Source organism: Ziziphus jujuba, chromosome 5 (genome assembly GCF_031755915.1).
Source record: "Ziziphus jujuba cultivar Dongzao chromosome 5, ASM3175591v1".
Lineage (NCBI taxonomy): Eukaryota > Viridiplantae > Streptophyta > Magnoliopsida > Rosales > Rhamnaceae > Ziziphus > Ziziphus jujuba.
The window spans coordinates 525,480-551,647 of NC_083383.1; the positions used below are offsets into that span (position 1 = coordinate 525,480).

Consider the following 26,168-nt stretch of genomic DNA (forward strand, 5'->3'; position numbering starts at 1 on the left):
CAGAACTAAAATAAGAAAACTTCTTTAAATTTTAGCTCAAAACCAGACACCCAACCTAGACCAAGCCCAGGTTAACGATAGTGTTTATTTTTTACATATACTATTGGTATTGATTTACAATTGACTCATAAAATTGATTTGAATAAAAAGTTTCACAAAAAACCGAAAAAAAAACGAAAAAAAAACAAAACAAAACAAAACAAAAAAAGAAAAAAAAATTGAAGATTGGTACATGATGCCACCAGAAGAACGAAAAACAGAACACCAACAATTTTTATTTATTTTTGTCATAAACAACTCGGCAATGACAACATAATAAATAAATGAACCTATAAACCCCTATATTCTGCCTCTCGTGGTCGTAGTTACATGAAGCCGGTTATCATAGCCCAGGGTTATTGAGAATCAAATGGAGAAACTCGTAAAACAAGAATAGTAGTAGTATTACAGGGGTAGCGTGGTTGATTCGCCACTACACCTACATTATATTCTTCCCCAATTTTTTTTTTTTTTTTTTTTTTTTTTTTTGGAGGGTAAATACACTTTTTTTCTCCCATTCTTATAAAATCAAACAAATAAAGAATCGGACTTATGCCCAACAACGCCCACCACCATTACCCCCATTGTAAAAAACAAAAGGCCGCTATGAGGTGAGATGGTTGGATTTCGTAACTAAACTCCATCCCTGTCAATGTCATATACACAGATTAATCTACACCTTGCATTGCAGCCCCGCCCCCCCTCCCCCGGGGGGCACAAAAAACCCCACCTCATTACAAAAGAACACACATTTTCCATCAATATATCTTCTTCGTCTTGTTCAGTTGCTAATTACAATCCAATCCACATTCCTCCAAGAGTGGGCCATCTGCCTTCGCCAAAAATGGGTCAATCCGAACCCACAGAAGCGAGAATATGGAAGCGAGCAGAATGGACCAGACAATGATGATCGTGGGAGTCCTGTTTTGCCTGCCCAGCAGACCCTTCAAGAAAGGGTATAGGTGAACTATCACCCAGAAAGCGAAGAAGAGCTTACCAAACAGTGGCCCCCATGACTCGTAGCCGTTGTTTATTGCATTTGAAACTCCGGCAACCACTCCAATCAGGTTTATTATGAGCAGTGTGGTCGGTGGGATGAGCAGTGTGGTCCATTTAAACGCATACAGCTCCGAGAACTCTTCGTCATCCCCTGCTTTTGATGTCACAGTGAAGTTCGTATCAACACCGGCTAAAACCTTTAAGAGCCCCTGGAAGACTGCGAACAAATGCGCTGAAACCCCACCAATCACCCAAAACTGCTCATTTCTCCACCATTCGTCAATACCAACTCCACTCCATCTCATTTCCAGAATACTCGTTGCGAAAATACAGATGAAAAGCGACAGAAACCACAGGCTGGCAACGTTGCTAAGCTGCAATTGATGCCAGACAAAATGGCTACCACTTTGTTAAATACTTGAATAAAAATTACATATATGGCTATCTAAACGAATGATTAAAAAAGAAACACACAAATTTCATACCTCTGGAGTGATAAATTTCCCAGTGAGCAAGCACACAGCAGGTAGAGTACAATAAGCCAGCAAAGGAATTGATGTCCATGGATATATGGTAGCATTTATATATGAGAAACGCTCTAGCCACTTCAAACCCCCTCCATATCCATACCAAAGAGGGCAATGCCTGCTCAGGAATATTTCAACAGATCCAAGTGCCCATCGAAGGACTTGGTGCAGACGATCAGAAAGATTAATGGGTGCAGAACCTTTGAATGCTGGCATGTCAGGGATACAATATATGGATCTCCACCCATGACAGTGCATTTTAAACCCTGTCAAGATATCCTCTGTCACTGAACCATAGATCCAGCCAACCTGGATTGGAAGAACACACTTGAAGAATTAAGTAAAGTAGGTCCTACAAATCAACGTCAAAGTGAAGGATATGAGAAATGAATCCAACATATATATATATATATATATATACATATATGTATAGACTTAGATACCTCTTTTCCCCATTCTGTTTTATCTTCATACCCACAACTGATAACATGGATGGCTTCTTTAAGCAGAGAGGCTGGACTAGCACTTTTCAGAGTCCCACCATCGTCCAGCAGGGTGGACGCAACAAACACAGGGGACTGCCCAAACTTTTTTTCCAACTTATGCTTAGGCATCAGACCTAAATTTTCACCTTCAGTCCCTGCACAAAAGCTCTTCCCAAGTCAGATCTTACAAAATGATTGACCCTGATGGACATTATAATGCAGTTAACTTCAATGAGAAAATAAACATATCTTAATATAATTCTTAATTATTATCTTTCTTAACTCAAATTCAATGTCATTGTTCCCTAAAGGCCAAAGTAAACGGAAAAAGCATAAATTAACTCCTTTGTTTTGAACCCACTGTCTTGGTCATTCTATCATCTAGTACATTGTCAACATTCCATATATATGTTAATATAGATCGAGATAAAAAAATTTCGAAAATTAAGCACCACCAAGTATACTATCTACATGCATGCACTTCGCAGTACTTAGTATGCTAGCTTCTCACAATTATATACGTACAAGAGACATATAATGCACTTCATATTATTAAAAACTTAAAACAAGTTATGCTATGTGATGATTCCTATTCTGAAGGAAAGTGCAGGGTGGTCATTTCAGCTGGTAACCAATCCAAGCTATAGCATTCACAAGCTCAAGCATATTTCACAGAGAAGGGAAGAACCATGTGTCATATCCAAATTATCGGGGAAATAATAATCTGAATATATCCCAGATCAAACCACTTCTATTGATCTGTTAGTGAGACCTCATTCTGAGATGGCTAAATTTACCTTCAATGCCCTCTTCAATACCCTCAAAAGCACACACAGGGAGATCTCCCTTCTTGGAATTTATATTCTTCATATCGTTCTTAGGTTTGTTGTTGCTCTTCTTCTTCTTCCTCTTGCCAGAACAACAGCATCCACAACAACACCATTTTGGCCAGCAATTGCATGTCCTGGTTGGTGGCTTTTTTGTTTTTGGAGCGTCATAACCATAGAAAGCCTGCCTTCTGAAGACACAACCGGTCCCAACATAAATGGGTCCTTGGATCCCATCCAAACCTTTCATGTTAATCTGTAATTAAAAAGGAATGATGGTATAAGTCTGCATAGAAGATGAAAAATTGCCAAAGCAATAGTTGGAGTATTCAGATTTCAAAAATCTTACATCAAAGAATACTGTATTTCGGTTGGCATATCGATCATGCCTGTCGATACCATCAAACCTTTGGGGGAATTGAACATAGCACACTCTTTTTCCTAGTAATGGATCCATCATGAAACACATAGCCTCTCTAAGAGCTTTACTGTTATTGATATAGTGATCACAATCCAAGTTCAATAGATAAGGAGCATTTGTGAGCACAGCAGAGACTCTGACCTGTTTCGCAAACAACCCAGCAAAATGTTATGAAAAGTATCACAATTTTCAGCCCCTTAAGGATCAGAATGGAGTTTGGAAGAGGATTTTCTCTCTAATTATAAAACTTACTAGAGCATTCATTGCTCCAGCCTTTTTGTGGTGGTTAAACCCAGGTCTCTTTTCTCTAGAAACATACACCAGGCGTGGTAATTCATTGCCGTCTGCGTCATGTCCTCCGCTTTGGCCAAGAAACACCTATGAAACATTACAAATATACAGGTGTCTGCCAGAATGATCATCAGAACTATGAGCTAAGTCAAAATTCATATACCTGAATCATTCCAGGATGGTCACGAACATTATTTCCAGGCCATAGAGTCCCATCTTGCATTGTCCACCCTTCTTCTGGGACCTTCTGAGCCTTGGCAACCAAAGCATTGATTCGAACTTTAAACTCTTCGTATTCTCTCTGCAACATCATTGAGCAACAAGCAACAAATATGTGTCATGCATGCTTTCTGCAATGACTTAATACAGGATAGCATCAGCTGCGTTACCTTCATTGCTCTCCGCTCCTTCACAAAGGATGGAAGCACTTTATCTTTGAGGTAATCTATCTTCTGAGCAAAATACCATTCAGGTGCACGTGGCTCAATGTTAAACTTTTTGCAGAAAGGGACCCACTTCCTAGCAAATTCGGATGTTTCTGATAGTGCCTCAAATGTAAGCATAGCAGCACCGTCATCAGAAACATAACACGAGACCTTGTCTACTGGGTAATCCACTGCAAGAATGGAAAGAACTGTATTTGCAGTCACCAGAGGAGGTTCTTTCAATGGATCAACTGTACTGACAAATATATCTACAGAAGAAAGTTGAGAAGACTGGCCTTTCTTCTCATATCTGACAATCAAGTTGAGCTGCAAATTAATTGTCCGGAATGTGGACCGAGCACATTTTTTGGAAAGATATGAAATTCAGTTACCTCAGGGACAGCCTATCTAGGTAAGTTTCCCTGTCAATAGGAAGCCACTTTGGAAACTGGTCAAGAATCCATGAGAGAGCAAACCAAATCTCACATATTACTGATACAAGCCACAATGCATATGCATCGTTCACAGGATGCATGACTCGGTAGTGGAAGAAGAATCCAAGAACTACAAGTCGAATTATGATGATCATTCGGTAAGGGTTGATTTGGCTTGATGGAATGGGCAACTTTCTGGACAAGGGCTGTCTTGCCTCATCCATTCTGATCCGTAAAGCAACAAACATAATTATAATAATCAATGACCATTTGTAACTTTCTAAAGATATGATAAATATATACATATGTATATATATATATATAGGACATAAAATATAAGGGGGGAGAGGAGGGAGTTGTTTGAGAACAAAAAAAAAATGTTATTTAAAGATGGAAAATTTAAAAGGTAACAATCATATGCATTGATAGTGAAGTATGGGGAAGTCTGTTAGACAAGTCTCCCTGTAAGTAAAAGATTATAGAAGAAAGCAAAATAAAATCAGGTAAAGCTAATATCATAAGAAAGAAGCAAGCTTGGCGGAAGGGCAGTTACAGTGGTAAATCAGGGCAATCGCCATCATTGTCCCAACCTCTGCCACTGTTTTCATTCTTGGTCATCAATTTCTCTTGTTTTTGCTTCCAAAGCTCCATTCTTTCCTTCCAAGCAACACTTCCATAGCCATAAGCAGCCAGGTCTTTGGAAGGATCCATAGATCTGGGGGGTTGCACTACAAAACAGGAACAGAGACTGTTGTAATTAGAATAATGTATGATGATCTGATGAAAGATTTGATAATCAAACAGAAGCAGGTTACCTTGAAGGCCTGAATCTGAGAAAGGAAGGGGGTGAATCCTTTTGCCGCCACCTCCGCCTCCCCCTCCCATGAAAGAAGGGACCAAGGCATGTTGATCAGGAGGTATATCATCAACCTGAGCCAACAAGTGAAACAGCCAGCGTTAAATTCCAATGCAATTAAACCCCTCAAGGGGCCAGATGGATGGATAGATAAAAAGAAACTGGTCACTACTAGATACCGCCTAGCGTACCATTTGACCGTTGGTAAGAAGAGGAAGTTGGGGCAAAGGATGAAGGACATGATGATGATGATGATGGTAATGGGAGTCAGAGGAGGCACGGCCATAGCTCATGTGGCCGTGAAGCATTGCGTCGGTGGCAGCGAGAGCATGGTGCTGCTGCATATCGTGTTTGTTGCTCTTACTTGCGTCAAAATTGAACTCGTTATCCACGTCATCGATGTCGTCTTCTTCTTCATCGCCGTCCACTCTGGCGCACCCTGATTGCATACTCAAATAATCGGTAATTAGCTAGATTCATTGATTCAACTTAGTAGCCTAGTTAAAAAAAAGAAAAATGCGTCGTAGCATATAATAAATATTTATAGCGTACCCTTAAGGCGTTTGAAACTGGTTTTGCACTGGGGGCAAACTTGGTTTCCCTCTCGGCGCTCGTACTCGTAGCAAGTATGGCAAATGGGAAAAGCACACTCGTTGCAAGCAACGAATAGCTCTCCTTCTGAATTTAGCCCCACATCGTCTCCACAAATCTGACATATTTGGCCGCGCAATTGCTGCAGAGGTTTCGGCTGCACAAACGCCAATACTATATTATAATGCTCAGACTCTTATTGTCTCTTTCTATTTTCTATTTTTGAATTTAATCGTTATTCAGAAAAAGGAAAAAAGAAAAAAAAAAAAAATATATATATATATATATATATATGTTTATATGTATATAATATGCAAGCACTGAATTCTCAATTCCAACAAATTAAGAAAACAAAATGATAAATAATTTACGGCAGATTCGCCGTCACGGCGGATGACGACTAGCTCATTTCTATTGTGGGAGCCTGCTACTAAACCGGCACTCGCCTCCATTAATGCGGGCGGCCTCTCCTCTAAATTCCGGAGTTTCAGATTTCAGATATGATCAGATTTGGAATGAAGTTGAGATCTACCCTGCAGAAGCCCCCCGGGGTTGAGATATGTTACAGTCAGTCAAGCTGGGAAGCGTGAGAGTCTGAGAGAACTAAAGCGTGCATATGGACTTTGGATGTGAAAGGCCCTTGCTTTGCTTTCCACTTCTCTCTCTCTCTCTCCGTCATTTGCTCCTCCTAAGTCCTCTCTGATAACACTACCTAACAATACAATAACGAAAGAAAAAAGAATATAAAGCTATGGCTCCTTTTTCTTTATTTCTTCTCTCTCGCTCTCTCTTATCATTCATTCCTTGCTTCTCCTCTTAACTCTTAAATCGTAAATCTTAAATATTAAAATCCTAACTAATAAAATTAATTTCTTCGTCTTCATTGATCTTCTTCTCCTTCTTCTTCCTCCGATCCAATAATTATTCTTATTTTGTTTTCTCTGTATGTATATATATATATATATATTATAAATATCTACAGTTTTGTAACTCTCACGTCGCCATAACACCGAAACTATTTACGTACGTAAATAAATTAATTGTAGTCTGGAAATTACCTCATTATTATTACATCTTAACTGTTTCTACGCTCTCTCTCTATCTCTCTCCCCTGCAAGCAAGGAAACCTTGTTTCTACCACATCCTTCCACTTGTTATCAGCTTGCTTATTTAAATATTAATTATTATTTAATATGTCTTTTCCTTGCTTTTTCGCTTATTAATATCTCCGCCGACACAGCTAATACGTCATCATACTCCAATCTCATATCCTCTCTCTCCAACAATAAAATAATCGTCTGGCCGGAACCCCATAAAATTTATATTTCCATTTCCATCCTCATAATTTTAATTTACATACATTTTATAAATAAATAATATAAAAAAATGCAAATCATCTTAGCGAAAAAAAAAAAAAAAAAAAACGAAAAGACAATCCATCGAAGATAACGAATATAAACTAAACGATAACACTTGAAATTGAATTTTATTGTTATCTTTTTCCTCTTTTATAGGTGATATTTAATTAGAAATGATTGAGAGAGAGAGAGAGAGAGAGTGTGTGTGAGCGTATGTTAGAACAAACAAGTCAGCACATGTGGATTTAGGCGGTCACGTCGCCAAACGGTCTGCTAGCTGTATCTCTCCGTCTTCTCTGAGACTCTGACCCCACGTCCCACATGTCCACTATTAATCTACTTCTCTGAGACTATTAAAAACTTACCCTCATGCTCTCCCTCCGTACTGGATATCCAGCCCCCCGACCAAGAATTTGGTATCAGATATTTTCCCGTTTTCCACTTTCTACTTTTCAGTTTTCACCTTCTATAGTTTTAGGCTTTTGAGTTATTTATTTATTTATTTATGTGTGGTTTTTTTGGGGTAAAATTTATTTATTTTTTTCATTTATGTGTGGTTGCTCGCCTTTATTTATATATATATATATATATATTATGTAATATTTTTTATGAGATTGCACTCACGTAACATATTGCAAATAGTATATTCGCAACATCCAATATTACGCAACTCTATGTATATATAGCAGGAATTTCCCAGTTAGGAATATGTGGCAAATGGCACAGTTCATTTATATTTTTATATTTTAATTTAAGCATTAATTATTATTTTATTTAATTGTTAAATTTCTATTTCATAAACATCGCTATAATTTGATGATATCATGATTAAAGACTTATAAAAATGACATAAAATCTTATTTATAAAAAAATATAAAAGAAAATTTTGGATGGTAGAACGATTAGGTTAAATAATTTAATAATTTTTTATTTTTGGATCAAGTAGTTTAATATTAGATAAAATTGAATTGTGTTTGGACAACTATGGACCAAATTGAAATTAGTATTGTATAATTAGATGTTAATAAAATCGAATAGGAGGCTCAATTTTATGAAATTGGCTTTTGGATAAAAAAAAAAACTCATATTTTGGACACCAATACCTAAGAGTTTGTAGCATAATTAGACCTTTTGGTGTCCAATTTTGGAAATCTCAAAATTATAAAAGTTAATTTGAGATATACCAACGTTCTTATTTAAATTTTTGAAAGCCTAAAGAATATTTTTTGTTCTATTCTAGGCATCATGATGGAGACTAAAAGTGACCCAACTGTGGATCAGGAGTAAGCTAGATTTCTGTGAGTGGATCATGTGCTATTTGGTAAAATTTTAAATGTTTCTGAATTCTAATATGCTTATGGTGAATTTATAGATATTGGTATTTAAAAAGTTTTGATAATTAAATTGATTATTGCTATATAACTTTATGTAGTCATAATAGACGTTAAAAGGTAAAATGTTAAAAAAAAAAAATTTCTCTTGCCAAGTTTTGTTCCATCACAAAAAATAAAATCTTTATATCCACACATTATTAAAATTTCCAAAAATCAAGATTAAATTTTTCCCTCCAAGTTTTATGAAAATTGTAAAATTTTTATTTGTGAAAATATTATATATATATATATATATAAATTATGCTAAATAATTTTGCATATATTATTGCAATGCTTAATAGCCAAATCCTGAAAATACCAACATGTATGGAAATTTTCAAAAATCAAAATCAAAATTTTTCTTCTAAGTTTTATTAAGATTGTATAATTTTTAAGACAATTTTACTTTTGGATTTTAGTTTTTTTTAATTATTTTTGGATGAACACAGAATGAACTTAAAGTTGACACATGGCAATGATTTTTGCTGGCTCTCTTACTTTTATACATTATATAGATAAATATTTTTATCATCAAAGAAATACTTATGATTTGATTATTTTACTTATCTTATTTAGAAATTATTTGCATAAAATATGCCAAATAGTTACATTGAAATTTTGAGTACAGATATAAAGGAATAAATAATATTTTTGTTATGGGATGCATGTGAGATGTGGATATATGATATTGTATGCCAAGCATTATCATGATTACAAATACAGATATGGATATGGATATATATATATATATATATATATATAGTTATAGTTATAATTATATATATATATAACTTAACCCCGTACTATTATCATATGATGTAAAGGTTGGTTAAGAGGCCATAATCTCAATGTTTTGGAACAATAAGGACCAAGAGATAGCTTGATACGAACCTAGGTCGACATGCGCCTAAACCTATATTATATTAGCCCAAATCTTAATTAAATTCAGATTTTAATGGATTGACATCAACCCATAATCAACTTGTGATTGGAAACCTTGGTATAATGAAGATGCCACAATAGGTGATAGGTATCCTATTGATAAGTCAAAACTAAAACACTCACTCTGTAATGGTATTTTAGATGTTCAAAATGAATAAAGAGAAATTCAATTTCACACAATAAATTCTGAATGAATAATGTGCTGAATATTATTGATAAAACAAGCTCTTAAATAGGCTAAAAAGTTACAAAATAAAACCCTAATTAACTAGGTAAAACCGACCACATAGAATAGGAAACCTAATGATGGCTGAAAATCACCTCTTTTCCTAATTTAATTTGGATTAATTAATTCTTTAATTTTAAAATAGAAATTAATTAGTTTACAATGAAAATAATAAAATAATAACTGATGTGATTCCGTCCGAGCCCGCTCAACCGATAACCCGCTGGGGTGCTGACCCAACACGAATGAAGATCAGGCCAATCACAAGAGCTCAAATTAAGAGATTTAAGGACAACTTGGGAGCATTTATATAGGGGTAATCAATTCTCAACAGAGCTTGTCCATACTTGAAGATACAAAGCATATTCTAAGCATTCAAGTGGTGGAAGCCGATACGGATCCGGATAGCAGTTTTGGTGCAAATATGGACAACGGACAGCATGAAATGGTTCCAACTCTTTATGGATTCAATACATATGTATAAGAGGATATGGAATGAAGTCAAGGCAGCTTCAAAGGCATTCAAAAAGCGGTTGTATGGACAGCTTCAAATTTGGCCTATTTTTTACTGTATTTTGTGCTGGCTTTACTGTATTTTGCTGAGTTGGCTTTTTCTTCCTCTTCCAAGCATGGGCAATGTGTGGGACTTCATGGTCAGCTTATTTGGTATCCTACAAAGTATATTGAAGTTGATTTGGAGCTCAAATTGGTCAAAAAATGGTCAAAGTCAACTTAATCAAAAAGCTAGTATTTTAGTTTTCTAATTTGATTATACTTTTTGTTTTAGGAAATTATCATTACTTTTTTGTTTTTATTTATTTATTTGCTGGACAAATAAGTTTAGGAAAGTTCTTATTTTATTATTTTCATTGTAAATTAATTATTTCCTAATCCAAAACAAAGGAATTAATTAATTAGAATTTAGATTTGGGAAAGTAGGAAATTCAGCCACTTTACGAAAGGTTATTGTATGGCTGGTTTTCCTTATGTCTTCTAGGGTTTATTGTGTGACTTTTCCAACATATTTAAAGGCTTGTTTTATCAATAATAATCAGTACATTATTCATACAAAAAATTATTTGTGAGATTGAATTCTCTTTATTCTTTTGAACATCTAAAACACTATTAGTGAATAAGTGTTTTAGTTTTGACTTATCAATAAGACTTCCATCACCTATTGTGGCTTCTTCACTATATACCAAGGTTTCTAATCACAGATTGGTTAGGAGTCAAGGTGACCATTAGAACTTGAACATAATTAGATCCGGCCTAATATAATACGGGTTTAGGAACAGGTCGTCCTAGGTTGGTATGAATAACTTTCCTAATTTGATTTGTCCAGCAAATAAATAAATAGAAACCAAATAAAAGACTAATTTTCTAAAACAAAAAGTCAAAATCGAATCAGGAAATAAATTGACTATCTTTCTAAGTAAGCTAACTTTGATCAATCTCCAGCTTATTTGGGCTCCAAATCAGCTTTCATATGTCATATAGGATGCCAAATATGATTAATAATGATTCCCACACACTTTTCCTTGATTGGAATATGTCAAACATGCTTGAACAAGAAGAACAGTCAAAGTCAGCGGCTAAACATCACATTTTCGATCAAATTTACTTGCTGCTTGTACAAGCTCATTTTAGATGCTTTTGATTCTATCTTGGCTAGATTACATGTCCTCTTAATGATATTCATTGAATTCATGAAGTGTTAGAACCATTTGTTGCTGTTCGAAGTCCATATTTGCGCAAAAACAGCTATCTGGATCCATATCAGCCTCTACCACTCGGATGCTAAAAACAAGCTTTGTATCTTTGGTATTGACAAGCCCTTTTGAAAATTAATTACTTCCTGTATAAAGGCAGTCAAGTTGTCCTTAAATTTCTTGGCTTGCGCCCTAGTGATTGGTCCGATCTTCATCCTTATTGGGTTAACAACCCAATAGGTTGTCAGTTGTGCAGGTTCAGACGGATTCTCATCATAGCTTTCCTTTCATCAATTTGTTTGCAACGCTTTAGGATGTTAAAGTTTGTATAATAGATTTTTCGTCTAGGGGATGACATTAAAGGTTTGGTATTATAAAGGTTATGAATATAAAATGATTATTTTTAATTATGGTTTACTTTATGGAAATATAGATTACTTATTCAAGTATTTGAAATATATATTTATTATAATTATTCATTTTTTATTATAGAATATAAGCTTTGCTGTAGAGGGAATGTTTGAGTTTTGTGAAAGCTGTTCTCCAAAATTAGGAGAACTTTCATAAGAGTGGAAATGAAGTTTTTGGTGAAAAGTTTTGGAGTAAGATAACTATTTTATTATCATTAATTTATTCTACTTACTAAACTTATCTCATTTTAAACTATTCTTCTAGACTTCAGTTGATAGATTATATATACTTTGTTTAAGCATTTATCATCATCATTATCTTCGTATCTTCATGACTATCTTACTTTTGCTGTTGATGTACTTTCATTTTTTCTTCATACTTTTTGTGGGATTTATGATTTATGTTGTTTTATTAAACTTTAAATTCCTATATTTCTCTTAAACCAACCTGTGAATTAACTTAATATGTATAATTCTTATTTTATTTTTTGGAACCCTTAATATATACTGATAATCTTATGGGAATCCTATTAAAAGTATTTATAATATTTTATTTATATTATTGAGTTATATCCAATTTATAAAGAGGTTTCATTGAATTTTCAATAAAAAATCGACGAGGCTTCTCTAAACGGTATTATCTCAAGTGTCTGAGAAAGATACCAAAGACGATATTGTCAACATATGCAACAAACAATACAAAAACCTAAATTATATTTTTAAAATAAAATAAATATTTTTATTTAATAATTATATAAAAATCTTAAAAAATTAATCTTTTTCCATAAAAGTCTTGAAAATAAAATTGGAAAAATACTTTCTACTCTGAAATATTTTTTAAAAAGATAAAAATTTTAAAAATATGTAAATTATTTAATAATAATTTTATTCATTAAATCAAACATCATTTAGTAAAGCTTCTTTCTTACTTACTTTATTTATTTATTATAAAAATATTTTGTTTCCATAATTATAAACATTTTAAGATTTTTATATTGGTTTTTTTATTTTATATTCTCTTAAAAAATTTCAAATATTTAGTACTCAATTCAATTTTTAAATATGGTTTTATATCAAGAAAATCATAACTTTGGATTTTTATGAGTCATAAATATTTTTTACATGTAAATTTTTCTTCAAAAAAATCTTTTCAAAAAATATTTTTAAATTATTGGTACATATTATTTAAAAATTTTGATAATTCAAGAATAATTTTTTTTATAATAAATAAATGAAATATATATATATATATATAGGGAAAATAAACTTAACTAAATGGAATTTGATGTTGAAAATAATTTTTTTTGAAAATAATTATACATATTTTAAAATTTTATCTTTTTTTTTCAAATATTTCAAAGGATAAGGTATTTTCCCTGCTTTATTTTCATTATATTCTATGAATAAACTAATTTTGTTTATGATTTTTAAATAATTATCAATAAAAATTATTTATTCTATTTAAAAATATTATTTAGGTTCTTTTTAATATGCGTTGCATGTATATCTCTAGACCGTATAATAGTTTCACTTTGATTTCTCATGATAATGAATTTTTGGATGAAAAATTAATTAAAAACTAACAATGAAATAAATTAGCAAGTTCATGAATTAATTTGTCAAAAAATAGTTTGAGGACCTAAATAAAACTAATAGTATAGTTGACATTATCATTATTGGACTTACGTAACTAGAAGACTGATAACAATTACGTTTCATCTGTAGGACACAAAAAACATCTTGTACTAAAAATGAATTAGAGGGAGAAGAAAGAGTGGCAGCACCGGTGTGAGTAATGGGTAATTTATGATCATTACCTACTGCAATCTCATCAGTTCCATTACATTCTAAGTGCATGGACAAATTTTGAAGATTTGTATAAATATGATGAGAAGCCCCTTAAGCCAACACCTAAGAGGGAGTTGTGGATGAATTTGATGGAGGTGGTCCAAGGATAGAACTTGTCGTATAAGCCTGTGGTGGTGATGGTGCACGAGAAAAAGAAGGCTGCTGTTGAGAAGTGTAAGTCTAGTGTTGACGTACCAATGGACAGAATCTGACTGAGTGATTTTGAATCAAGCACAGTTGACACCTGCCTTTGCAGGCACTGAGGAATTGGTCAAACAAGAAACTAGACTGGCTGAAGCAGCCATGTTGAAGATGGGTTTATGAGAGGATGAAGCATCATCACTATGACAATATTGGTGATGCCTAAAGTTGATATTCTTGGTGGAGGAGAATCGGCTGGCCGTGTTTATTATCATGGTAAAATCTTCAGATTTTGTTTCAACTCGTTTCCTATAGTTGTCATACTCCACCAGTTTTTCATAGAGTTTTCTAAATGAAATTGATGTGTCTTGTGTTCAAAAGGTAGAAGAAATAGTTTCAAAGCCATTGGACAATCCATTGATGATATACAAGGTGAGATCACCATTGCTGACAGGATTATTAATCAAAGAAAGCTCATTTGCAGTAGCTTTCATATCCTACGCATGTGCCTTAAGAACGAATAAATTGTTTATGAAGTCTCATTAACCTCAACCTGGACGGTTTGGCAAATGGGAGGGCCAGTTTTTGCCATGCTTCTGTATGTTTTTGCATTGGAGACGAATCGATGAACATCTGGTGATAAAGACGCTAAAATAGCACTTAGAATGAGAGAATCCTGACGAACCCAAAAGGTGTAGTCAGGATTTGGAGAACTAGCAGAATCAGATAGAACTGTTGATGGACATGGTAGTATAGCATCAATGAATCCATATAAATTATAACCAATCAACAAAGCATCAAATTGCTTTTTCCAAGAAAAGTATGTGGATTCTGTTAATTTCAATGGAGCTTGAGTTGCAACGTAGATGACAATAAGATTCCTATTAGCAAAGAGTGGTTCGGTGCTGACAATTAGAGGATTGGCAGAGGTGTGTTTTGAAGTGAATGTTGAAACAATTGACATGATGATGATGATGGAAAAAAGAACTCGTTTGAGTGGAATTGAGGTTCTAATACCATGCATACGAGATAATAACAGATGTGAAGAGAATGATAATTGTTCAATAATCACATAAACATTTATATACAAGAAGTGTAATACAGAATTAATATGAGATAAACTCTAATAGCTAACTACCTATGTACATGTGATAAGGATGATTATATAACAACTATAACTACAGATAAGTACAAGAGAATATACAATATGATATGATCATATTGCCTTATTAGACATTAGTTTTTATACTTAACGATTTCCAAACGGTGCACTTGCAAACCCAAAAAAAACAAAAGAGAGAGAGAGAGAGAGAAACAAAGGATGCTTCTTTTTACACTATTTAATTTTCTTTTTACACTTCATTTTTGCATAAATTTACTAAAAAACTTTTATTATTATTTTTAAAAAAAAATTCCACTGCATTTTGGCTATATACAGCTTAATCTCCTTTCTCTGCTTAATCGCGTTGGAAAACAGTAGGACACTTTCCTCCATTGTTACGAGTAGGATGACAAATGCAAGTTAAGCTTCTTGCTGATAATGGAGCTTGGTTTTACCCCTTTCTCAATTAGATGGAGCGTGTGTGCTATGGTCTTGCCTTTGAATCTTGATTGAACCGTAAGGGGAACTAAAATATTTTAAAAGAAAAAAGAAAAAAGAAAAAATAAATGTTTTAGTAATTTTAAATAAAAATGCAGTGTAAAAAGAAACATTGTATCCAAAAACAAATTGAAAATATATTAGGATGATCATGGGCTGTGACCCACGCTTTTTATGAATGAATACAAAAGCCTAATTTGATTCCACAACCACAATATAAAAATTGAGGCAAATCAAACAAACTGAACTGTGAGAAGAAATCCTTAAGAGGAAAGTTGACAATGGGGTTGGCCAAGCTAAGGCGGTCTCTTTCGATACCAATTCTATGATGAATATCCTATCTTCATCTTTAAAAATGGATGAAACGGTGGTAGTAGTTTAGTTGGTACCACTGATTGAACGACATGTGTCAAAACTTTACCTGATTAGTTTATTACCAAAAATTGATTTTTTATGATTTGAAAATGTAATTATGAAAGCGTATGCTAGTGACCTTTCTTCTTCCATGAGTAAGGGCTTCTATGTTCAACCTTTTTCATCTCCATTGTTGTAACTACAGCTTGAAGGTAACGATTGAGTTGGTCTACCAAGCTTGAAGACAGGAAGCTTTCTAAAGCAAGAGGAAGCACTTGTTTGATTTAATAGATCGATGCACCGTTATTTGATGTTTGCAGAAATTAATGGGGACTAACAGTGGACCCATAAAGAAAAAGCAAATATGATAAATTCAATATATTCAAAACTAATTCAAATAAAAATAATCTGCTGCAATGAAACATTTCAAAATTTGATAAGTAATTGGAGACCCGCACCGCTTATGTCATAATCGTTCAAAATACCAGCACCGCTTATGTCATAATAGTTCAAAATAAGTCATAATAGATCAAAAATTCTATATTCAAAGCCATAAAATAAATATAGCCAAAAAATGAGAGAAGGGAAGGAGAAGTCGGAGAAGAAGATTTCCAACATAGCAAACGGAGTTTAAAAAACTATTTTGTTTCTGAAAATAGTGCTACAAAAACGACCAAACACGTTATTGAATTTTGAGGTCAACTTTCTTTTTTTTTTTTTTTTGTAAATATTCTAATATTTCACAACTATAATGCTTGTAAATAACATTATAATGTTTTTATTTCCTTTGTAATTTTTTTTCAATTCTAAATGCAGGAAACAGTTGTTTTTCCTCAAAACCCTTAACAAGATACTGTGTTTTGTATATGATCAATTTTCTATCCAAAACTAGATGTTTGTTATCAACTAAAGTGAGCATAAATAAGAAATAAATAAATAAAATGTCTTGGGGTGAAAAGTGAGTAAAAATATATATATATATATATATATATAGTATAGGGTGCAATGTGATAATTTTAAAAAGTGAAAAAACAAAGCATTACATAAAAAAAAAAAAAAAAAGTGAAAAAACAAAGGATGGTTTGAAGAGTTTAGTGATATGACATTAATCCAAACTTAATTGATCTTAAAGGCATAATATTAATTTATTGACCTTCGGATATATTACTGTGTTTTTTATTTTTATTTTTTATGTCTTAACGTTTTTATTTTTTATTTTTTATAATAAATTGGGAAATGAAAACTTTAACAATATATCTTGAGTCTAAAGTTCATTACTGATTATTTTCAAGTGATTGTATCAAAATTATTATTATTATTATTATTATAGGTATAAAAGTTATTATTGCCTTTTTCCCATGAATATAGTCCATATATTCACTTTATAAAATAAAAGTAACGGTTTAGATACATTTGCCCCTAAACTATTACGCATTAATGTCTCATACTACATCATTTTTTTTTATTTTTGACTTTAATTCAATTATGTATTTCCCATAGATGGATTTGATAAAATCAAGTAACAATACACAATTTATGCAACAAACTCTACTGAAATTTTATTTTTTATTTTTTAATTAGTGTGAATGTCTAATTTTATCAAATACAAAATTGCATGGTTCGACTAATATGATAAGAAAATAATAGTTTAATGACCAATTTCATTATTTTTCAATAAAAAAATCATAGAACAAAATGCAAATAATGTACTAATTTATGATTGTAAAGTGTAAATTTTCTTTTAAAAATGTAATTAACTCTAAAAGAATAAATAATGGAAGGGTTAGTTAATGTTGGTCTCGAAATATATTAAGAACCAAAGTCGGGAAAAAAAGAAATCCTCCATGATTTACATATATATTTTTAAAATAAATGAACCCTGATCTAACAATGTAATCGTTCAAAGAAAAAGTTTAACACGTGTCAAAATAAATTCCAAAAAATCAAAATATTGGATTTATATGGATAATTTAAAAAAAGAGTTTTTAGCATGTATGCTTCTTCGATTATTAGATTTTTGCACTTTAATTTTTAATTTTTGATTTTTGATTTTCGCCTCAAGTTCACGACTTCACAATATCAACTGTACATATTTGTATAAAAAAGTATTGGATGTTTCATTAAGGAGTCAGAAGTTCTGGAAAGATATATAAAAGTTAATTAAAGGATCAAATTACGTAAAAAATTTAAATTTTTATTAAAAAAAAAAAAAAAAAAAACAGAGGGTGAAAACTTAATAATTGGAAAGACGTGGTATGTACCTGGTAAATATGGTTTTTAAAAGCAGAGATATTGGTACAGGGAGTAAAAAATCATAAGGGGCGGCTTTTCGCCGATCAAGCGATTCCTCTCCACAAAAGATAATAAGGGACCAGAGAGAGAGAGAGGCGAAATCTCTCCGTACGCTCACCAAGTAAACCCTAACCCTAATCGGTAAGTAATTTTTTTGGCTAAAATTTCTTTATTTAGAAAATTTCCCCGATTTCATTAATTGAATTTTCGTCAACCATGGATTTCGCGTGATGTATTGTATTGGATTGGATTGGATGATCATCTAATATTTAATTAGAAAATATACGCCAGATAATTTAAATTATAAATATCGCACGCTGGCCGCTTGAATGTTAATCGACTGGAGTTGAGCAAACTGTATTAATTAATTAATTAATTAATTAATTAATGGTTTGTTTTCAAGGGCGTTCTTCTACCATGGTTTCCTCGGCAGTCCTTGTTCAGGATTGCCACCACAAGAGGCTGAAAATTTCTAATTCTGAAAACAAAGAGCTAGATTCGCAAGCATCTATAGGCTGCTGTCATGATGTTGCTGTGGCTGTGGCTGTGGCCTCATCTTTGTTTCCCACGATAGAAGAGTGCTCTTGCCACGGGTATTAATAGTATTAGTTACATATGTATATTATCTTCGTTTTCGGTTTCAGTTTTTTGCTATCGATCGATCAATCGATGCCATTAACTACTTTTTTTTTTTTTTTTTTTTTTGAGGAGTTATGAGTTATGGTTCGGTCACATGTAATTTATTAATTATTGCCAGTTTCTGAAAATAAATTATAATAATACTTCAGGTGCGTGCAAAGTGGTTTTGTTTCTTCATCATCTTGCTGTGGTTTTGATGAAAAAGTTGGGTCAAATCCCGAGCTGGAGATGAGCTGCCAGTCAAATGGCAATAGCAGTGATATTCAACAGTCGTGTCACACTGGAGGGGGAGGGACCTTCCAGGATAAGGGTTACTCCAGGTATGAAGCACCTGCTATTGTGAGTGGATGGATGTATGTAAATGAATGTGGCCAAATGTGCGGTCCTTACATTCAGGAGCAGCTATATGAGGGTTTATCTACTGGTTTCTTGCCAGATGAGCTTCCTGTATATCCTGTGTTGAACGGGACAGTAATAAACTCCGTACCATTGAAGTATTTCAAGCAGTTTCCTGACCATGTAGCCACTGGGTTTGCATATCTAAGTATGGGTGTCTCAAGTTCAAGCATTCATTCAAATTCTTTCGTGCCTTGCCATGCTGATTTGTCTGCACATCCACAAGGTGGATTTGATAAGGATGTTATTTCTGTTAGTGTTTATCAAGGTTTGCAGTCTGTTTCCAATTTACCAGTCAACTATGACAGTAATGCGTCCACTCAGCGGATATTGAATTCTAAAAAACCTCAGTTAACTACATCGTATCCATCACAGGTAACTAACTATTTATTCTAGCAGTTATGCGTACAACCCCCTTCCTCAAAGAAAAAAGGAATCAAAATTGTATTAACGTTGTTTTAGAGTTTTACAATATTATGGGTGTCCTGAGATTCGTTTTCGTTACTCTCTTTTTCGATTCCAGTCAAGTGAAGAATCTTGTTGGTTGTATGAGGATGATGAAGGAAGGAAACATGGGCCACATTCTCTTTTAGAATTATATTCTTGGCATCAGTATGGTTATATTCGGGATTCACTTATGGTAAGTTGCACTGCTATTTGTTTAAGTCTACTCATTGAGAGGTTGGAAGGTCATTTGTGAAGAAGCATGGAAGATACTTGCTCAGTGCCTGTAGTGTTACTATTTAATTTTTAATTTTTATTATTATTATTTTCCACATATTACATGGCAGTTGCTATTTATTCTATGTTCTATAGTTTTTGTTGTCTTCTGACTTTAGTTTACTAATGATTTCATTTTGCAGATATATCATGTTGACAATAAGTGTACACCCTTCACATTGCTATCCATTGTAAATTCATGGAAAACTGGTAGATGTGAAACTATTCCCACGTCGGATGCCAAAAACAAGTACTCTGGCTCTTTCCCGAGCTTCATATCTGAAATTTCTGAGGGAGTTTCTTCCCAACTTCATATAGGAATTATGAAAGCAGCTCGAAGAGTTGTATTAGATGAGATCATAAGCAATATTATTGCAGAATTCGTTACTGTGAGAAAAACTCAGAGACAGATCAAGCTGGAATCACTAAATCAAGCTGTGAAAACTTTCTCATTTGATGGCAGAGTGGTAATGCATATTAATGTCAACGTAAATTTCTGATGGTTGTTTATCTAATTTTCTTTATGAGTTATTTTCTTGTCTTCACAGTCTGAATTTGATGGGAAGAGCAAGAATTGTTCTGCTGCTTCATGTGAGGTTGCTACCTCTCATTATGTTGCTGACGTGATATGTACTAATGGAAATACCAGACAGTCTTTGGCGAACAATAAATCTGTTGGAAGCATCGAGAACTTCTGGGGTTCATATGCAGCTGTTTGTAAAATACTTTATGATTATTGCATGGAAGTTGTGTGGAATTCTGTTTTTTATGATCCTGTAGCAGAGCATGCCTCTGCCTGGAGAAAGCAAAAACTTTGGTCTGGTTATCCATTATTTAGGAAACCTGTCAGTGTATGCAACACTTATTTCAAGAAGGTTGAAAATTTACCTCTTAAAGCTGTAAGTTACAAATCTACTTCTGGTCCTTGATTTTCTGTTCTTGTTGTGTATATTGTAATGTTACAGTCATTTTTTACAGTTGTCGCCCTGGAACGAGTCCTCTGCTTGTGATGATGGTTGTCCCACTAGTTTTAAACCGTTGGAAATGGAACCAGATTATTATGCTCAGCCATCTACTATGACCTCATCTATGCAAGTTGTATTCAAGTCATCCGATAAGATGAGCTCCTCATGCACCGATCATATGGATGAGTACATGAAATGCATGGTAAAGTTTATAGAAAATGAGCTCCACTTCTCCGCAGAGGTAGCTTTGACCGGGGATGTTGAACATTTCATTGAGGAGGAAGTGCAGAAGTTAGTCAAGTCTTCTGGAGATGGAAAATTACTTAAGGTAACTTACAGTCCTCAAATTAAATGCTGTTTCCTCTTCCCTTTTTTATGCAGTAGTTAAGTTTCTATCACCATGATTTTTGATAAGGGGAATATTTTACTTTTTCAGGACAATATTCCTTGTAACAGCAATTATGGATTGCTAGAGACTTGTGATGAATTAACTGACTCAAATGAAATATGCTTAGAGATGATGTTATCTGAAGTATCTTCACTTCCTTCACAAACAGCAAAACCTTCTCATCAACCTATATCTGAAAACCAGGTGTTTCAGTTGTTCTCAACTGTGTTTAAGGAACTACATTCACATGTTAATCTGGCTGTTGATCCAGAAACCAATGAACCTCCACCCCCTGGTTTTGAAGACAATACCAGAGCTCCTGTTCCTTCATGTCTAGGCAAACTCCGCCTCTCCAGGTCTGATGAATGTATTCCTAAAATTGGGGAATATGTGGTCACAGCAATATGCCGGCAAAGATTGCATGAGGATGTTCTTAGAGAATGGAAATTGTTATTTTTTGATTGTTATCTTAATCAATTTCTCATATCATGGCATACTTCAAAGAAACATAGTAATCTTGGTGGTCACAAGGTATGCTGTTCTATCCAACTTTCCCTCGCCTCCTTTTCATCTCTATGTTTAGAATTTCTTGATGAATGTGATCTCAGTAGAATTTTTTGACCATTGTGATCTCAGTTGAGGCATATACTTTGTTTCAGGAAGGAGCATCTGATGCAAAAAAGGAAGATTCAGGAGATGCTTCTTTTCTAGACAACCGTAAAGAAGAACCAAAATGTTGTCCCAGTTCAAGCTCTGCAAAACTTCCACTTTTGATTGATAAATATACTTATTATCGCAAAAAGAAGTTGTCTCGGAGAAGGTTAGGAGCCTCAGTTGACACTGGGTTATGGAATCATTTAGCAGACAAGTCAAAAAAACAACGTGTTTCTGGAGATTTACCTGAGACTGCAGAAGTTGAACCTCCAGCTGTGACTTCTGAAAATGTTGGGCTAAAAAAACGCCACACTGAAAATTTTGTTAAGCGTACATCTTTGCAACCTGTTAGTAAACTTAAAAGTAGTTTGCCTGGGGATCATTCAGCAGCCAAGAATACAAGTAGGAAAGCAACCAAAGTTTCTCATGGAGTTCGAAGTATGTTTGTTTGCATGATATTTAGTTTGATATTTGCTAATGTTTTTGTGCTTCTCAATTCTGGATTTGTGAATAAGGACTTATATATTTTTATTTGGTGGTCACATACGTATTATTCTGTATGTTATTGCCTATGAAGAATAATTTACATATTGATATCAGCTGTTGATCATATTATCTAGGTAGCAAGATCAAAGAAAGTGCTGTTAAACGTAGCACAGTGCAGGTTTCAATGTTCTCTGGAAATTGTGTTGGTGTTGAGAAAGTGGCCAATGGCTATGACCATGATGTTCAAATTCAGGGAAAGAGTTGTAAGTATCTAATATTTTACTTTTTATTGAGCAAAATTAAATATCACTTTGTGCCCCCCCCCCCCCCCCCCCCCCCCCCCCCCTTCTTTAATATGTTTGTTTATATATTCATATTTCTTTTCTGGCTTGCCCGTGCTAATGCAGCAAATAAGGCATCAAAGCTTAAAAGGAAGCAGCTAACAGATGGTGTGCCGTTGCCACAATCCAAAAAGGTTTTAAAAGTAGCAAATGGTGCTGTGAAACAGGCAGCATGTAAACAGCAGACTGCAGTAAGAAAGACAAAGTACTGTAAATCCAAGACATTAAACCCATGCCCTAGATCAGATGGGTGTGCTCGTGCATCAATTAATGGGTGGGAGTGGCATAGATGGTCACAAAATGCAAGTCCTGCTGAGAGAGCCCTTATTAGGGGAATTAAATACGTCAATGCTGATTGTTTAGGTGCCGATGTTAATACCCCACAGTGGTCAAACAACAAGGGTCTCTCTGCAAGAACAAATAGAGCAAAACTTCGTAATCTTCTTGCTGCTGCAGAGGGTGCTGACCTTTTGAAAGCTACTCAATTGAAGGTGACAAGGGTGCATTTTTTCTGACATGCTCTTTTATGCTGTCTTTAAACATTTATAATATGGATCTCGTATTACTCTAGGCAAGGAAAAAACATTTACGTTTCCAGCGGAGCAAGATACATGACTGGGGTCTTGTTGCCCTGGAGCCAATTGAAGCAGAGGACTTCGTTATAGAATATGTTGGAGAACTAATCCGTCCTCGGGTAAATTTTACTTGATTTGTTCAAGTACCAGTTGCAATATGTTGTTAAGCTAGTTTTTATTTCTCTCCTTGGCTTTTGGGGAGGGGCCTTTCTTTTTGTTTCTTCAATTAAGTTTTTTATAGTTTTCTGATTTCACAGATATCTGACATACGTGAACGTCACTATGAGAAGATGGGAATTGGAAGCAGTTATCTTTTTAGGCTTGATGATGGTTATGTGGTTAGTGAAGCAACATTAGAAGCTGTCTTTTGCTTAGTGGTTATTTGTTTTCTTTTATTATTATTATTATTATTATTATTATTGTCATTATTACTATTATTATTATTATTATTTATTTCATTTTATTTTGTGGTGTGGTGGGAGGGGTATTCTTTTTCCTTGTCAGTTACTCATTTTATCCAGTGACTGAATGTGATTTGTTAATATGAATATTTTACCTAATTAAGTGGACTTGAAAAGATGCAACCAAACTACAACTATTAAACAGTTTGTGTATTATTTGTACTCAGTATTGCCTTATATCTTAGTATAATATAGACTGGTAGGGTTGGTCTCCAGCAAAGCAACCAGGCCTTGACTTGATTTTATCTAGAGCTATAAATCTTGGTATCCTGTATTACTCTTTGACAACTTTTAAGTTCCAATAATTGTTGAACTTTTCTAGGCAAGGCACATGGTATGCCTATATTGTTTTGTAATCTGTAATTCTTGTCATGTCACTGTTTTCATGGATCTTCTACTTCATTTATTTATTTATTTGTTTTTAGGTTATTAAAGTTATCTGTGCATAATGTGGATAAAGCATGCTATTGTCTGATGGCTATTATATTTCTTTCTGAAATATGTTTAGGTTGATGCTACAAAGCGTGGTGGAATTGCCAGATTCATAAACCATTCTTGTGAGGTAGCTATGTTGGATAATTATGTGAAAGCTGTTTCAGTAGTTCTATACATGTGTGTGTGTATATATATATATATATATATATATATATTTGATAGTCTTTATAATATGTTGGACATCATAAAAGGTTAATTTTTTTTTTTTTTCAGCCCAACTGTTACACCAAAGTTATAAGTGTTGAGGGTCAAAAGAAGATTTTCATCTATGCAAAACGACACATAGCAGCTGGTGAAGAAATTACTTATAATTACAAGTTTCCTCTGGAGGAGAAAAAGATTCCCTGCAACTGTGGCTCTAAAAAGTAAGATTATTGTTTTGTAAGATTACTTTATTCAAGTTGCACATTTAGTTTTTTGGTTTATGTAACATGATTCAAGCTTTAGGTTTTAGAGGGTTTCATGAGCATACATCGTTTTAGAGGGTTTCATGAGCATACATCCTGGAGAGTCATGCATTATTTGTTTAATTTTTATATATATATTTTTTATTTGTGTGGTTCAGGTGCCGTGGATCATTGAATTAGAATGTATTGAGTTGCCCTGGTGTATAAACGTGACCATCTTGTTAGACGGAGTTTTTTCTATTGTGGATTTGTATCAATTCTCTTTTGATAATGTTGAGGGTTATTTTGCCTGAGTTATCTCTCTCAACATTGGGTTGGCAGTCTATACCACAGGTATGAATGTTAACATTGAGCTGCAAAATACTTTGTAATGTGCTTGTGCAGAGTACCAATTTAATAATAATATGAATTGAATGAATGAGAATTATAGAAATTGTGGGAGAAATTGTCTAGATATAATTATCCAGTCATGTTAAATCAATGTGATCTCTAATGGTTAGATATCTTATTTTGTCGGTAGTTAATCTTGGAGGAGCTGGTGTGGTCTTGTGATGATGAAACATCCCCCTTATGGCATGCTCTGTTTATTATTTGGTTGGATGGTTGCAGCTGACTGGAGTGCATTTTATTGTTAATTGTATGTTCCAAATCACAAAATCTCTCACTAAGTCTTTTCTATTCGTAGCTGTTTGTGTTGTATAGATAGGAACATATCATTAGATAATTGATGTTTTATTGTTCAGATGTGCACTTGCTCCATGCAGCTGGGTTTTTTTAGACAGTGGATTTTTTGTGCCTACCTATATGTCATCATTCACAATGTATTTAGATCTTTTTGTCTCATTTATTTTAAATACCTATTCCCTAAATGAATTTTTTTCCTTAAAAAAAAAAAAAATGGAGAGGGGGAGAAAGGAACCTTGCAACGTTGTAGTCAATTTTTGACAGCTTAAATTGGGCTAGTTGTAAATGGGCATGCTATTAGTAGTAAATTTTGAGGCACAGCTGAAGCTTATAAGTAGTGTGCATTGATGCAAGTGCCGTATTGTTTCAGGTTTATGGATCAGCTGACAACAGCTGCGGCATGATGTGGTTGGTGATGACACGTTGAGAGTTTTGCGTAGTTGTCAAAGATGAATTACTGACCCGTGTGCATACTTATAGATTTCTCTATGTTGCAGATGAGTTTCTCCTCTTAGAATCTGTAAATCAGTTTAGAGTTATAGTGCTTACATTGCAATTTTGGAATAGCAATTTCTTGTACAAACATGCATGATTCTTCTTGCAATATCAATAAATTTAGTTATACCATGAGCTGCTGTAAAATATACGGAGAAATTTCTTTGTTGTTTTGTGGCTAATGGTAAAACTTTTTATCTTTGCAATCATATATGAGTAGAAAACCGATGAAATTTGAACATGTTGGCCTAATGTCATTTTACCAGGTTAGGGCAAAACCAACAGTTTCTATTGATTGAATAATTAGAGCTTGT

The 26,168-nt window shown here is 33.7% G+C and overlaps 2 protein-coding genes across 8 annotated transcripts; one reads left to right on the forward strand and one right to left on the reverse strand.

Moving 5' to 3' along the window:
- Nucleotides 1-246: 246 nt before the first annotated feature.
- Nucleotides 247-6,966, reverse strand: LOC107416055 (probable cellulose synthase A catalytic subunit 3 [UDP-forming]). 3 transcript variants are annotated; one of them, XM_016024503.4, is made up of 14 exons: nucleotides 6,267-6,949; nucleotides 5,857-6,052; nucleotides 5,496-5,743; nucleotides 5,264-5,378; nucleotides 5,002-5,176; nucleotides 4,407-4,673; nucleotides 3,979-4,324; nucleotides 3,753-3,890; nucleotides 3,551-3,676; nucleotides 3,227-3,439; nucleotides 2,848-3,133; nucleotides 2,009-2,205; nucleotides 1,524-1,874; nucleotides 247-1,412 (listed from the first exon to the last, which is right to left on the reverse strand). In XM_016024503.4, exons 1-14 carry the CDS (start codon nucleotides 6,345-6,347, stop codon nucleotides 828-830), a joined length of 3,324 nt encoding a protein of 1,107 aa, XP_015879989.3. In that variant the 5' UTR covers nucleotides 6,348-6,949; the 3' UTR covers nucleotides 247-827. The 3 variants fall into 3 exon arrangements, with proteins under 3 accessions (XP_015879989.3, XP_048331502.2, XP_024928450.3); XM_048475545.2 differs by having other exon boundaries at nucleotides 4,407-4,436; nucleotides 6,267-6,947; XM_025072682.3 differs by lacking the exon at nucleotides 247-1,412 and having other exon boundaries at nucleotides 1,688-1,917; nucleotides 6,267-6,966.
- Nucleotides 6,967-18,132: 11,166 nt separating this feature from the next.
- On the forward strand, nucleotides 18,133-26,063 carry LOC107416026 (histone-lysine N-methyltransferase ATXR7). Of its 5 annotated transcripts, none has more exons than XM_048475559.1 (18): nucleotides 18,133-18,289; nucleotides 18,552-18,741; nucleotides 18,937-19,558; nucleotides 19,707-19,823; nucleotides 20,047-20,370; nucleotides 20,452-20,802; nucleotides 20,882-21,196; nucleotides 21,305-21,787; nucleotides 21,916-22,348; nucleotides 22,531-22,659; nucleotides 22,804-23,228; nucleotides 23,309-23,431; nucleotides 23,570-23,650; nucleotides 24,282-24,335; nucleotides 24,482-24,633; nucleotides 24,834-25,008; nucleotides 25,196-25,312; nucleotides 25,730-26,063. In XM_048475559.1, the coding sequence occupies exons 2-16, from the start codon at nucleotides 18,566-18,568 to the stop codon at nucleotides 24,853-24,855; spliced, it is 3,807 nt and encodes a 1,268-aa protein (XP_048331516.1). In that variant the 5' UTR covers nucleotides 18,133-18,289; nucleotides 18,552-18,565; the 3' UTR covers nucleotides 24,856-25,008; nucleotides 25,196-25,312; nucleotides 25,730-26,063. The 5 variants fall into 5 exon arrangements, with proteins under 5 accessions (XP_048331516.1, XP_048331517.1, XP_048331518.1 ...); XM_048475557.2 differs by having other exon boundaries at nucleotides 18,167-18,289; nucleotides 18,440-18,741; XM_048475560.2 differs by lacking the exon at nucleotides 18,552-18,741 and having other exon boundaries at nucleotides 18,139-18,289.
- The last annotated feature ends 105 nt before the right edge of the window (nucleotides 26,064-26,168 follow it).